Source organism: Phyllobates terribilis, unplaced genomic scaffold (assembly GCF_046119375.1).
Source record: "Phyllobates terribilis strain yellow unplaced genomic scaffold, ASM4611937v1 Scaffold_8__6_contigs__length_399053987, whole genome shotgun sequence".
Lineage (NCBI taxonomy): Eukaryota > Metazoa > Chordata > Amphibia > Anura > Dendrobatidae > Phyllobates > Phyllobates terribilis.
This window is the reverse complement of record NW_027362768.1, coordinates 146,718,089-146,733,070: the sequence shown is the minus strand read 5'-3', so window position 1 is coordinate 146,733,070 and position 14,982 is coordinate 146,718,089. Positions and strand designations below refer to the sequence as shown.

Genomic DNA, 14,982 nt, shown 5'->3' with positions numbered 1-14,982 from the left:
ACATTTCCCGGTGAATGCATTTGTCACGGTTGAAAGCAATACAAAAGTGCAAAAACGCATAAAAATGCTACTTGTGAACATAGCCCAAGGTGTGGAGGAGTAGATTTGTTTTTGGTTATTTATTTTACCTTATACACAAGTCTTTACCCTGGAAAGGAAGATCCTTAACATATTTCACAGGAAAGCACTTTCAGTTTCGTTTTTGAACGTTTTATTGTGAGCCCGTAAAAGTGGCTTAATACCTCTGACCACGTTGTTGACAGCACTGACCTGGGGGTCAGAAATGCTTCCTGGGGTGATCCCCATGCTGTCCCCATGTCTTTTTAGCACTGTCACTATCGTTTTGGGCACGTGTTAGGCTTTTAAAAGACTGCCGGGTCTGCCATAGACTAACATTGGGCTCGTTGCTCTGGTCGAGCACCCAAGAATCACGTTGAGCTCGGCCCGAGCCTCGAGCACCCAAGCATTTTAGTGCTCGCTCAACACTACTCTTAAACTGAATGACTTGGGTGAAACGTTTGGGATATCCTTCCACAAGCGTCTCACAATAGTTGGTCGGAATTTGGGCCCATGTGTGTGAAGATATGGCATATACCCCTGCACTGATGACTAGAGAGTATCTTTGTTGCTGCTATTATACCATATTTGCTGCTATATTGAATCTACTGTATGTGAGCTGCTGATATATATATATATATTTGTTCCTACCATTATGAGACTTGAAGTATAAGCTTAACCAATATTTTTTGTTGCTGCTATTATACTATATCTGCCGCTATTTTGAATTAATTTGAGCTGCTGACTTTTTTTCTCTCTACCTCATATTTGCACTTTGCACTTTTTGAACCCTGTTTTAGTATTTGTTTGTCACTATAGGGTGATATAGGGTGAGGAGGGCGAGTCGTCGGTGAGCGGGGGCGCCATTGCGCGGGTTCTAGGCTGCCATCCTCCGCAGCAAGGTAGGATCAGTTAGTGCCGTAATAGGGTAAGGCACTTCCCCTTCATTTAAATTTTTGTGAACTGATAATGTGGTTTGTTGTTTTTTGTATCATGGCATTTTAAATATATTTATTAAAAGTTATTTTTTTAAATTAATTAATAAGTACAATTTAGTTTAATGTGAAACCATCATTTCTACATGAATTGCCTAAAATAAGCAGCATGTCCCCATATTTATGGAAAATCAGTACTGCAGGACAGGGGGCGCCATCACACCAGCCTGGGCTTAGGACTGTGTAGTTTCTGCAGCCTACTTAGGTACTAGCACACTCCTCCTATTCCTGATATTTGGAGGAGTGGTGATGTCTGCATCCGGGGGTCTCCTATGTGTGCATTACTGTTGCTGTCCAGCTGCTCACAAAGAGTTAATCCCAGAATTCCTCCCCAGTTCCTGTGTAGCTGGCAGCAGTGATTGCACTGACTGTCTCTGAGTACCATGTACTCCTATGTGCTGCTGCTCCTACTGCTCTTCCTGGCACCCTCCCTGCAGAAGAACAGGGACTTCTATACCTTCAAAGTGATCAACATCAGGGGCAAACTGGTGTCTCTGGAGAAATACAGGGGATCGGTGAGTGACATCTAACTGATACATCTACAGCACAGAACTTTCCTGGATTTAGAACTTCCATTACCTATCTGCACACTGAAAACTTTCCTGCGCCAAGCTAAAACCTAGATGTAACTTTACATGTTCTCTACAGAACTGATATATTACCTGCATAGAACCTCTAATAACAGCCTAGAACATTTCTGTAACATTCTAGAACCTAATGTAACTTTACATGTACTCTACAGAGCTGATATATCACCTACATAGAACCTCTAACAGCCTAGAACATTTCTGTAAGGTGCTAGAACCTAATGTAACTTTACATGTTCTCTACAGAACTGATATATTACCTGCATAGAACCTCTAATAACAGCCTAGAACATTTCTGTAACATTCTAGAACCTAATGTAACTTTACATGTACTCTACAGAGCTGATATATCACCTACATAGAACCTCTAACAGCCTAGAACATTTCTGTAAGGTGCTAGAACCTAATGTAACTTTACATGTTCTCTACAGAACTGATATATTACCTGCATAGAACCTCTAATAACAGCCTAGAACATTTCTGTAACGTGCTAGAACCTAATGCAACTTTACATGTACTCTACAGAACTGATATATCACCTGCATAGAACCTCTAATAACAGCCTAGAACATTTCTGTAACGTGCTAGAACCCTATGTAACTGTACATGTTCTCTACAGAATTGATATATCACCTACATAGAACCTCTAATAACAGCCTAGAACATTTCTGTAACGTGCTAGAACCTAATGTAACTTTACATGTACTCTACAGAACTGATATATTACCTGCATAGAACCTCTAATAACAGCCTAGAACATTTCTGTAACGTGCTAGAACCTAATGTAACTTTACATGTTCTCTACAGAACTGATATATCACCTGCATAGAACCTCTAATAACAGCCTAGAACATTTCTGTAACGTGCTAGAACCTAATGTAACTGTACATGTTCTCTACAGAACTGATATATCACCTACATAGAACCTCTAATAACAGCCTAGAACATTTCTGTAACGTGCTAGAACCTAATGTAACTTTACATGTTCTCTACAGAACTTATATATCACCTACATAGAACCTCTAATAGTGGCTTAGGACATTTCTGTAAGGTGCTAGAACCTAATGTAACTTTACATGTTCTCTACAGAACTGATATATTACCTGCATAGAACCTCTAATAACAGCCTAGAACATTTCTGTAAGGTGCTAGAACCTAATGTAACTTTACATGTTCTCTACAGAACTGATATATTACCTGCATAGAACCTCTAATAACAGCCTAGAACATTTCTGTAACGTGCTAGAACCTAATGCAACTTTACATGTACTCTACAGAACTGATATATCACCTGCATAGAACCTCTAATAACAGCCTAGAACATTTCTGTAACGTGCTAGAACCCTATGTAACTGTACATGTTCTCTACAGAATTGATATATCACCTACATAGAACCTCTAATAACAGCCTAGAACATTTCTGTAACGTGCTAGAACCTAATGTAACTTTACATGTACTCTACAGAACTGATATATTACCTGCATAGAACCTCTAATAACAGCCTAGAACATTTCTGTAACGTGCTAGAACCTAATGTAACTTTACATGTTCTCTACAGAACTGATATATCACCTGCATAGAACCTCTAATAACAGCCTAGAACATTTCTGTAACGTGCTAGAACCTAATGTAACTGTACATGTTCTCTACAGAACTGATATATCACCTACATAGAACCTCTAATAACAGCCTAGAACATTTCTGTAACGTGCTAGAACCTAATGTAACTTTACATGTTCTCTACAGAACTTATATATCACCTACATAGAACCTCTAATAGTGGCTTAGGACATTTCTGTAAGGTGCTAGAACCTAATGTAACTTTACATGTTCTCTACAGAACTGATATATTACCTGCATAGAACCTCTAATAGTGGCCTAGGACATTTCTGTAAGGTACTACAGCCTTATGTAACTTACAGTATAGTGCATAGAACTTTCCTACCGCTAGAAGCAGGTAATAGATCTATACACATGGAACATCTGACTGCAGCATAGAACTTTTTTGGAAAGCCATGACTTATCTGAGGGAGAACAATTTGATCGGCAGTCAGAAATTGAACATGCATGATTGACATCTCTCCCGACCATCATTTGGCCGGCGCTCCCATGCACATTAGAGCATCAGCTGAACCCCTCGATATCGGTGGCTTCGGCCGACATAAGTTTAATGTGTATGTCCAGCTGAAATCTGCACAGAACATCTACTACTTAGTCCTCATTCACACGTCCATTTTCCCTGTATGTGTTCTTGCGATTTTCACGGATAGAACACCTACCCATTACAGTCTATGGGACTGCTCACATTCCATTTTTTTTCTGCAAAAATGGAAAAAAACAACAACTGAGATTTGTCCATTTTTGATCCGATTTGTGGATCAAACTCAATAGATCCGTGAAACAAAATGGATAGGGCGTCAGTGTGTCGTCTGTTTTTTTTTACTGTTTTATGGTAAGGAGAAGCATAGAATTTTTTTGGGGGCATATGAGAAAAGCAGATATTCCATTGTAAACTAATGAAAACTATTTTTTATGCAAAAGTAAAAAACAGAAGTCTAAATCAGCAAGTCCTTAGAACTTTCCGATAAATAGTAATTTGCATTATATCTACGTGAATAAATCCTCTAACAGCTACATAGAACATTCCTTGTAACAAGCTAGAATCCGGATTCAGCGTCTGCTGACTAGAACTTTATTATTAACTAGAACTTTGTAACAGATCTGTATGCATAAAATCGCTATCTGCTTAGAACTTTCCTTTCACCAGAACTTTCCATGTACAACACTAAGCCCTATAATATGCTCACATATCATTTACTGCATAGAAGAACCTTCCAATATGTCTGTATGCATAGAATATCTACATTCTGCATACAACTTTCCTACACTTTTTATCTGCTGCATAAAACTTTCCTACAATGAATCCAACTTCACACCTTTGTGTTTTATGGTCTGTGTACAGACCCCAACTTCCAGGTGGGCCAGGTGTCTCTTGACCCGAACGCAAGGTTAACATAGGCATATATGGTCCTGTTGAGTTTGGGTCAGGAGACCCCTGGCCGGTCCGTATACTTGTAGACCTGTATTCATAGACCCTCTTTATTCTGCAGCAGACCTCCATACAATGAATCTTATCTGCACACAGAACCTTATTTCCTTCTTAAAACTTTCCTAGAACTTAGTAGAACTTTCCATCTGCAGCATCTATTGTATTGAACGGAACCAGACATCATGTCTGTCCTGTATAGAATATTACATAGAACTTTCTAACAACTAAATAGAATTACTGTTTTGTGTGCTTCTGTCTTAATCACTCTGGGGTTATTTTACTACACGTAAATGTGACATCTCGCTATTTCCTACTAACCAGCTGTGTGTATTCCGCCCTATAGACATTCCTGGCTCTTTACATGTAACCGATCACACAATCATGTCAACTAACACCAATAAACTAAGATATTCTATCTTCCTGGCTACAAAGGTTTCTAGAGAACAGTCAGACATTGCATGGCGGGCACAGAGGAAGCTTGTCTGCTCTTGTCTGGGCGCACAGGGGTTAACTCGCAATGGAATGAAGCCTTCCTCCCTCCCCTTATTAGCTCCTTACAAGGGGGCTGCAGACGTGGCATGTAGTCTAATAAAAGGGCTAGCCGCTGGCACTGAAACATTGTAACCAGACTATTGTATATATGTTTCTGTGCCATCATGCAAAATATCATTTAGTTATAAATGTTTTTTAGTCATATTTTTTATTTATTTATTTTAATTTATTGTGTTCAGACAAGCGTATGATTGATCAATGTGCAAAACGGATAGCGATGGACCAATGCACGATAGTGGTGCAGTTCACGTGACTGTTTTCACACGGACAGCATTGCAGCATGCACTCGTCTGATCTGTTTTTTGGATCAGACTCGCCCATTATACTCAATAGAAGCATAGGGCAGCACGGTGGCTCAGTGGTTAGTACTGTATTGTGGCTCAGTGGTTAGCACTGTATGGTGGCTCAGTGGTTAGCACTGCAGCCTTGCAGCGCTGGGGTCCTTGTTTCAAATCCCACCAAGGTAAACAACTGCAAGGAGTTTGTATGTTCTCCCCTTGTTTGTGTGGGTCTCCTCCGGGTTCTCCGGTTTCCTCCCACACTCCAAAGACATACGGAGTAGGAATCTAGATTGTGAGCCCCAATGGGGACAGTGTCGATAATGTCTGTAGAGCGCTTTGAAATTAATGGCGCTATATAAGTGAATAAAATAAATAAAATAAATAAAAACAAAAACTGATGACCCCCCCCCCAATCCTAATAATAAGTGGGTTATGGTCCCAGCAGCCCTATGTAAAGCATGGTACATGAAAAGAAGATAGAACGATTTCATCAGTCTGCTGGACCGAATTTGCATCCATTTTTGGTCTCCTTTTTATCATCTGTGCGGCATCTGCTTTTCTCATACGAGTAACAATTAAATATGTTTCCGGTCTTCTCCTGCCCATTGAACATTAAAAAATAAGTTGATCTGCGACTCAGATCAAAAACAGACATTAGTCCATCTTTAAAATCCATAATGAAAGTAAACTGAAAAGTCTCACCGCGCGTTTGCAGCTGCTCCAATCTGTGTGTCCATCAATCCATACTGCTGACAAACAGTATATACTGTACCCCCCCAAAAAAATGGATTGGTACATCAATGAATAAAGCCTCCTTTTTTTTCATCTATTTAAAAACGGGACATCTGAGATTAATATTTATAGCGATTCTGACGCGTTTCAGGCATTAGTCTTAGAATTCTACGACTAAGGGCAACAATTCCAGAAACGCGTCAGAATCACTATGAATATTAATCTCGGATGTCCTGTTTTTAAACAGATGAAATACAAGGAAGCTTTATCTATTGATGTACCAATCCATTTCTCTTTTGGTACATTAGTCCGTCTTTCTTTTTCAGACACACGGTCCACAAAAAAGCATGGACATGTGAACAGCCCCATAAACCATGGAGTTGTATTCATGAAAGACGCTGAAAAAACACACACCCGTGAAGGGCCGTATTTCACAGTCCATGTACAGATTGGCCACAAGTTTTCTGACCTGATCTTACAGCCTTGTAGGCATGTATGAGTAAGTAATTTTGGGTCAGGACACCCCTTGGCAGTCCTGGGATTGCAGTCCATATTCCATATTGTCCATTTAATCCTGGCCTAACAATTAATGAGACTTTGAAAGTAAAGTTAGTATTATAAGGCTGCGTTCACACACTGCAGTAAAAGGTGTAGTAACACAGCCATGCCCTCCTGTAGGGGTTCAGAGCGCACGAGTTAACAGGTAAGTCTTCAGTGTTCCTGCAGACTCGTATACTCATTGATGGGCATGGTGATGGCCATGTGCAGCAGTATGTGGGATGTCAGCCTAAGGATTGGTAGAGATCCCAGCAGCTGGATCCCTGGTGATCTCAGTCATAAGTTCATGAGATAATCGATGGAGACATTCGTATAGCAGGATGTTTATATGTATAAAAACAGATCTAGAGAATGATTACTGTGATGGCTAATGGTTTATGTAGCATGGGACTCTCCTTATCCTCTCCTAATCTTACTCCTGGCAATCAATAGATTTTTGGCACCCCAATAGACTTGCAGTTTGAGGGGTTTAACTATAGGGGGTGCAGGTGTTGCAGTCCAACCCTTGGCCCATTCGGCCCATATGTGAACAGTGCTTATGTATGCAAACACATACATAAGCCGAATGATTCTGCCCCGTGGTTTGAGTGAGAGCGAGAGAGGGGGCCATGCACTAACCCGAGCGCCACCGCAAAGTATATAGGATCATATAATGAAAAGTTCTGCAAGGTTGATACAGTATATTCTTTGCATTTAATTTCTCTCGTATTTTCAACAGCTTCGTTTGCTGTCAGCATAAGGGAACATGCTTGTTTATAGCCAGAGGCCCAAAATCCTGTTCAAGACTAGTACTTGTCACAGCTGAGAATTTATATTAATTGCATCAAGTTTTAGCAATTTTCTGTGAGCTACCTCCAGATCTATATATCTCATGTTGTAATAGTTTGCTTAAAGTGTTTTGGCCTGAGTTAATATATGTGTGAATGTGTGTCTGTATTTTGGAGGCTATGTGGGGCTCATACTGTATATAGAAGGCTATGTGGAGGCTCATACTGTATATAGAAGGCTAGGTGGGGACTCATACTGTATATAGGTGGCTATGTGGGGACTCATACTGTATATAGGCAGCTATGTGGGGGCTCATACTGTATATAGAAGGCTATGTGGGGGTTCATAATGTATATAGGCAGCTATGTGGGGGCTCACTGTATATAGGCAGCTATGTGGGGGCTCATACTGTATTTAAGAGGCTGTGTGTGGGCTCATACTATATATAGGGGGCTATGTGGGGGCTCATACTGTATATTGGAGGCTATGTCAGGGCTCATGCTGTATATAGGGAGCTATGTGTGGACTCATACTGTATATAGAGAGGCTATGTGGGGGCTCATACTGTATATATGTGGCTATGTGGGGGTTCATGCTGTATATAAGTGGGTTATGTGGGAGCTCATACTGTATATAGGCAGCTATGTGGGGGCTCATACTGTATATAGGGAGCTATGTGGGGGCTCATACTGTATATAGACAGCTATGTGGGGACTCACTGTATATAGGCTGCTATGTGGGGGCTCATACTGTATATAGGTGTAGCGTCGGCGTCCCTGCCTCCTGCTAGGCAGGGACGCTGTTCCCCTCACCTCTCCGCTCCGTGCCCGGCGTCCTCCTCCCGCTCTGCTGGCAGCGCGCGCTGCTTCCCGGCCACTGTGCTTAGGGCGCGTCCTAAGGAGTCCCCGGCCAATGGCCGGAGGACCTCACCATATATAAGGCACCTCCTCCAAAATGGAGGTGCCCGAGCAATGTTGTTGCAAAGCCTTCACTCTGCTTCAGCCCTCAGGTCCCGTTGCCAGTTACCTGCCAGTCACCTGCCAGATTCCTGCTTGATACCTGCCTGATATTCGCTTACCTGCTTGCAAGCCTGCGGTCCGACGGTCTGCCTTCCGACACCTGTCAGTCTGTCTATGGACCAGCCTGCCCGCTCACCTGGGAGCGCTCACCTGCTACCTGCCTGCTAGCCTACCTGGAGGCTCTGCCGTCACTTGCCGTGACCACCTGCCAGTCCAGAGACTCTTGCCCACTCACCTGGGAGCGCTCACCTGCTACCTGCCTGCTAGCCTACCTGGAGGCTCTGCCGTCACTTGCCGTGACCACCTGCCTGTCCAGAGACTCTTGCCCGCTCACCTGGGAGCGCTCACCTGCTACCTGCTTGCTAGCCTACCTGGAGACTCTGCCGTCACTTGCTGTGACCACCTGCCCGTCCAGAGACTCTTGCCCACTCACCTGGGAGCGTCCACCTGCTACCTGTCTGCTAGTCTACCCAGAGACTGTCCCTGTCACTTGCTGTGACTACCTGCCCTTCTACCCAGAGACTGTCCCTGTCACTTGGCGTGACTACCTGCCCTTCTACCCAGAGACTGTCCCTGACACTTGCCGTGACTACCTGCCCGTCTTCCCTGGGAGCCACCCGCTTCCTCACAAGGACCGCCCCCTTGTAGAGTTGCTCAGAGGTTCCGCCTCCCAGACCCGTTACAGTAGGCAGCTATGTGGGAGCTCATACTATATATAGGGGGCTATGTGGGGGCTCATACTGTATATAGGCAGCTATGTGGGGCTCATACTGTATATAGGGAGCTATGTGTGGACTCATACTGTATATAGAGAGGCTATGTGGGGGCTCATACTGTATATATGTGGCTATGTAGGGGTTCATGCTGTATATAAGTGGGTTATGTGTGAGCTCATACTGTATATAGGAGGCTATGAGAGGGCTCTTACTATATATAGAAGACTATGTGAGGGCTCATACTGTATATAAGAGGCTATGTGGATGTTCATGCTGTATATAAGTGGGCTATGTGGGGGCTCATACCTTATATAGGGGGGCTAGGTGGTGGTTCATACTGTATATAGTGAGGCTATGTAAGGGCTCATACTGTATATAAGTGAGGACTTCTGTATATAAGTGGGCTATGTGAGGGCTCATATTGTATATAGGGGGCTATGTGGGGCTCATACCGTGTATAGGGGGGCCATGTGAGGGCTCATGCTGTACATATAAGAGCTATACAGTGGCTCATACTGTATATAAGTAAGCTATGTGGGTGTTAATACTGTGTATAGGGGGCTATGTGGAGGATCATACTGTATATATGAAGGCTATGTGTGGGCTAATACTGTGCATAGGGCGCTATGTGGCGGATCATACTGTATATATAGAGGCTATGTGGGGGCTCCTACTGTATAAGTGGCCTATGTGGGGGCTCATACTGTATATAGGGGGCTGTGTGGGGGCTCATAATGTATATAGGGGGCTGTATATGGGATCATACTGTATATAGGGGGTACTAAAGTCTGCTCAATATTACCTGATACAATTAATATTAATATAAAATAATAATAATAATAGTTATATTAATATTGAGCAGAATTAATTTCAGCGTATTTGTTCAGCCTCCACGACAGTCACCGTCTCTTATGTGGCTTCTCTGGAAAATTAATCTCCCACTTCTGGTCTACAGTAGACTGAATACAAGTAAGCAGATGTCTTTAAAATGCTAGGGAATTAAAAGTATGGTAGAAAGTTGCAGAACTTTTTATTTTGTATGGGTTGCCATGATGCATCAAGCTTTCTGCCCCTTTGGCTTCCAATCAAGATTTCTGTATCTGCGAGCGAAGCTGCCAGCGCTCCCATTAACATCAGTGCGATCAGGGAAATCTCTGGGTGAAGCCAAAGGGCGCGTTGTGCACTGAAGCATGGCATCGCTTTCATTCTGATGATCGGTTGGGGGTCTTAGATCATAGTTCCACCCGTGGTAACATCTTCAGCTGTATATTGCAACATGCGGCTTATTAGATGACGAGTCGTCATCATTCCCACTATACACATGCTGTGATGATATTATATACGATCACTGCACTATTTCCTTGCTCTCTCTTTCTAGGTGACATTGGTTGTGAATGTGGCCAGTCAATGTGGCTTCACCGATGGCCACTACAAGGCGTTGCAGAAGCTCCAGCGGGACCTGGGACCTTACCACTTCAACGTTTTGGGCTTCCCCTGTAACCAGTTTGGGCACCAGGAGCCAAATAGCGAACGTGAGATTGACTCTTTTATCAAAAAGAATTACAGCGTTACCTTCCCCATGTTCAGCAAGATTGCGGTGACTGGTATCGGAGCCAACGCTGCCTATAAATATCTGACAGGTGAGGAAAGGGTCTCATGACTGCAAAGGTTGTATCTACTGATGGTGTCAGAAATGTACTCGGATATGTCCATCACTCCCATAGATCCCCATTCTTATGACGGGTCGGACATTACAAATATCCATGTTTTACTGTTTTAGGATCGCTGCTTCCAATAGGTGGCGCCAGAGTTCTAATCCTATTCCTCTCTGAAGAGACAATTTGCATATTTAACTTCCCAGCATGGCTTATAAGTCTCCTCACTCTGGCATGCCAGGCTTGGCTTGTCACTCTCCAGAAAGAGAAACTTTACCCCTTAGACCCCATGTTTTACTGTGAAATGTATATGTACAGCGGCCGTGCGCTATCACTGTCAGGATATGAGCCCACTGTATACAATGCAGGTGCCGGCTGTGTTCCGTTGCCGGCACCCGACAGTAACTGCTGCACTTGGAGCTAGCTCCAATCACATCAGTTTAATCTCTTAAATGCTACTGTGAAACATGACAGTGGCATTTAAAAGTCTTAAAGATGGTAGTCATCACTTTTGATTGCCAAGGGCACCCTGCACGACACAGTGACGGGGCGCTGATCGGTTGCATATGGCAGCCAGGAGGCTTCTGAAGGCCTTTGTGCCTGCCTTGGTAAAAAACTATGAAGCCCAGCCCAATGGCGGTGCTTCATAGGACATTATCTATTTCACAACATTCTGAAATCCTAGAGTATCAAACGATCACCAGTTCAACTCCCCTAAGGAAACGACCTTAATAAAAATTGAAAAATTATTAAAAAAAATATTTTCTTAAAACGTATATACATTTTCTCCAAACAAAAAAGAGCGACTTGTAAAAAAATTAAAAATAAATTACTTATTTGGTATTGCTGAGTGCATATTTGCCCAAACAAATAAAATATACAAATATTTTTCCAATGCAATGAACACTGAGAGACAGGAAAATATCGAACTGCCAGGATAGATGTTTTTTAGTCCCCTTCAAAAATGCAAAACAAAGTGATCTAAACGTTGTCTGTACCCCCAATGGTAATAGCTCGATGCATAAAAACACAAGAAAATGGAAAGTTCTTTTTTTTTCTGATGTATTTTTCTTTTAGGGTGAGCAGAGGGTAAACATCAGGGACTCCATCCCTCAAAAGTCCAATATGGCAAAATTGGTGTCATCCATTATTTATTTAAAGGGAATCTGTCAGTAGGATCATCCCCCCTAAGCCGTCTATATGGGCATGTAGAACATAGGAAGCAGAATAAAACGATATCTTGATATTTGCAATACAATGTATTTATTCCAGAGAAATCAACGTTTTTCTTAATGTATATATTAGCTGTTAAGATCTATGGGCCGGACAAAGATCTCCCTGAAAATCTGCTCTAGAGCTTATTATAAATGAAAGGGGGCGTTACCAGTGTGAGACATGTAGATCAGGAGAGCAGACTGTCAGTCATTACATGTCTCATACTTTTAATTTAAAATGAGCTCTAGAGGCAGATTTTCAGGGAGATCTATGTCCGGCCCATAGATCTTAACAGCTCATTTACATATTAATAAGAATGTGGATTTGTTGGGAATAAGACATTTTTTTTCAGAATTCTTTGGGTGTAGCTGTAAATGTTTCTTCGGCCCATTGACAAAATTGCTGCCTATTAAAAAATTACAACGTATTGTATCTAGTTTTTTTTTTGCATGTTATCCTCATTTTTATGTTTATCTTTGTAACTTTTTTCCTACTTGTTAGAATCCTTTGGTCAAGAGCCGGACTGGAACTTCTGGAAATTTCTTGTAGGACCCGATGGAAATGTAGTGAACGCATGGGGTCCTTTTGTCTCAGTAGAAGAGGTGAAGCCTCATGTTATGGAGCTGGTGAGGAAACTGATTTTGAAGAAAAAAGAAGAGTTGTGATAACCAATATCAATGACCAGAACATGGCAGCTCAGGGAACGGGGCAGGGATTTTATTGAACATAGTAAGCTAATGTCGACCAGTCAGAACATCTGCATAAAGGATATTTTCACCGTTGGAATAAATAGGTAAGAGTGGTACTGATGACATAGAAACCTACACATACACATGAGTAATTCCCATCAGATGTCACCATCCCTCATAATAAGACGTTCAGACGCACAGACCATGACTCCAAGATTTCCCAAGATGCTGCAATAAGGAATAATGACACTTTGCTGGATATTTCTACAATAATTAATTTTCTACCTTCTCCCTTTTTTTACTAACATTTTTAGAATTTTTTTTATGATCATTGCAAAAGAAATGCCCATAAGAACCTTTTTCAATAAAATACATTAAAATGTCTCCCGTGCTCAGATATTATTTTCTGTTGATTAGTTATAATTTGACTTTTTTTTTTTACTTAAATCTAGTTAGATAGGGAATCTATAGTCAGAGAACGACCTAATGGATAGACTGTGTTTTCTTTAAATTTATATGTTCCTTTTTTTTTTAATTCTTGAAATCTTGCAGTTTTCACTCCAATCCTTAAAATGTGCTGATAATTATGTTTTTTTTGTTGTTGAAGAAAAATCGGTTGCTAATACTCAACATGTGCACATACCTTAAATAGGTTTTCTGACTCTAAAAAAAATCACGTGCAAACTGTTCATATGCAGTAAGATTAGAAAACTGTGATTCCTATGTAATTAATAGTGTTGAACGATACCTTCCGATATCGGGAAATATCGGATCGGATTGGATCGGACCGACACCCAAAAAGTATCGGATATCGCCGATTCCGATACCGGAATCCAATGCAAGTCAATGGGACACAAATATCGGAATAAAAATAAACCCTTTCTTTCCTTGTAGGTTAATTCTACATGAAGGAAAACAACTAAGAATAATGTAGAATGTATTACATGAAAAGCCGGCAATTCAGCAGCGGCATACACCGGTACCCGACAATTTACAACAGAAAGAATAGAACATCACACATAGATAAGATAGATAGAGACATGTCAGTTGCATATATAAGAAGTACAGTGACAGTGTTGGTTACTGTACTTGTCATTTAGTGTAAATGATTTATTAAAAAAAATACTAGTGTTTTCATGCACCGTCTCTTTAAAAAAGCCGGCCGGCAATTCAGCATCTGTACCCGACAATTTAAAACAGAAAGATAGAGCATCACAAATAGATTAGATAGATAGAAACATGTCAGTCACATATATAATAAGTACAGTGATAGTGTTGGTTACTGTACTTGTCATTTAGTGTTAAAATAAAGGATTTATTAAAAAAAAAATTGGCGTGGGGTTCCCCGTAATTTTAGTCTCTAGCGGAGGTTAAGCAGATGGCTGGGACAGATGTTTGAAGCCTGGGAAGGGGGTAATACCCACGGAGCTTCCCAGGCTACTAATATCAGCGCCCAGCTGAATACCTAGCCTTTACTAGCTATTAAAATGGGGGACCCCCAAAAAATGACGTGGGGTCCCCCCTATTTTAATAGCTAGCAAAGGCTAGGCAGACAGATGGGGGCTGATATTAATAGCCCAGGAAGGGGGCCCCCTCCCAGGCTAGAAACACCAGCCGTCAGCCGCCCCAGAAATGGCGCATCCATAGGATGTGCCAATTCTGACACTTAGCCTCGCTCTTCCCACTGCCCTGTAGCGGTGGCAGTGGGGTAATAGGGCTGGGGTTGATGTCAGCTTATAATGCCAGATGACATCAAGCCCAGGTTAGTAATGGAGAGGCGTCTATAAGACACCCCCATTACTAACCCCATAGTCAAAGTTAAAAAAAAAACACCCAGAATAAAGTCCTTTAATTGAAATAAAGACACAATTCTTTATTGTTCTTAATTAAACCATACTTACCATCACGCCCATTCCAGCTCAAGCCAACGATCTCCCGCAATAAAAGAAAAATAATAAAGCAACATCATCCTTACCTTTCCATGGTTCCCACGACGGCTCCAGCTCTGCTACATTCATATGACAGGCTTGACCGCAACAGAACGCTGCCATCCAGCTTGCCATGCCGCAGAGACTGAGAAGCGCAGGTATGCTTGTGCTCCTCAGTGT

General features: G+C 41.9%; 1 protein-coding gene across 1 annotated transcript; it reads left to right on the top strand.

Moving 5' to 3' along the window:
* Nucleotides 1-1,251: 1,251 nt before the first annotated feature.
* GPX7 (glutathione peroxidase 7) lies at nucleotides 1,252-13,258 on the top strand. Its single transcript, XM_073642633.1, has 3 exons — nucleotides 1,252-1,567; nucleotides 10,694-10,955; nucleotides 12,687-13,258. The coding sequence occupies exons 1-3, from the start codon at nucleotides 1,436-1,438 to the stop codon at nucleotides 12,848-12,850; spliced, it is 558 nt and encodes a 185-aa protein (XP_073498734.1). The 5' UTR covers nucleotides 1,252-1,435; the 3' UTR covers nucleotides 12,851-13,258.
* Nucleotides 13,259-14,982: the final 1,724 nt, after the last annotated feature.

Coding starts and splice junctions, on each gene's coding strand:
- GPX7 (XM_073642633.1), top strand. CDS start 1,436: ATGTACTCCTATGTGCTGCTGCTCCTACTGCTCTTCCTGGCACCCTCC. Junction 1,568..10,693: donor TGGAGAAATACAGGGGATCG/GTGAGTGACATC, acceptor CTCTCTTTCTAG/GTGACATTGGTTGTGAATGT. Junction 10,956..12,686: donor TGCCTATAAATATCTGACAG/GTGAGGAAAGGG, acceptor CCTACTTGTTAG/AATCCTTTGGTCAAGAGCCG.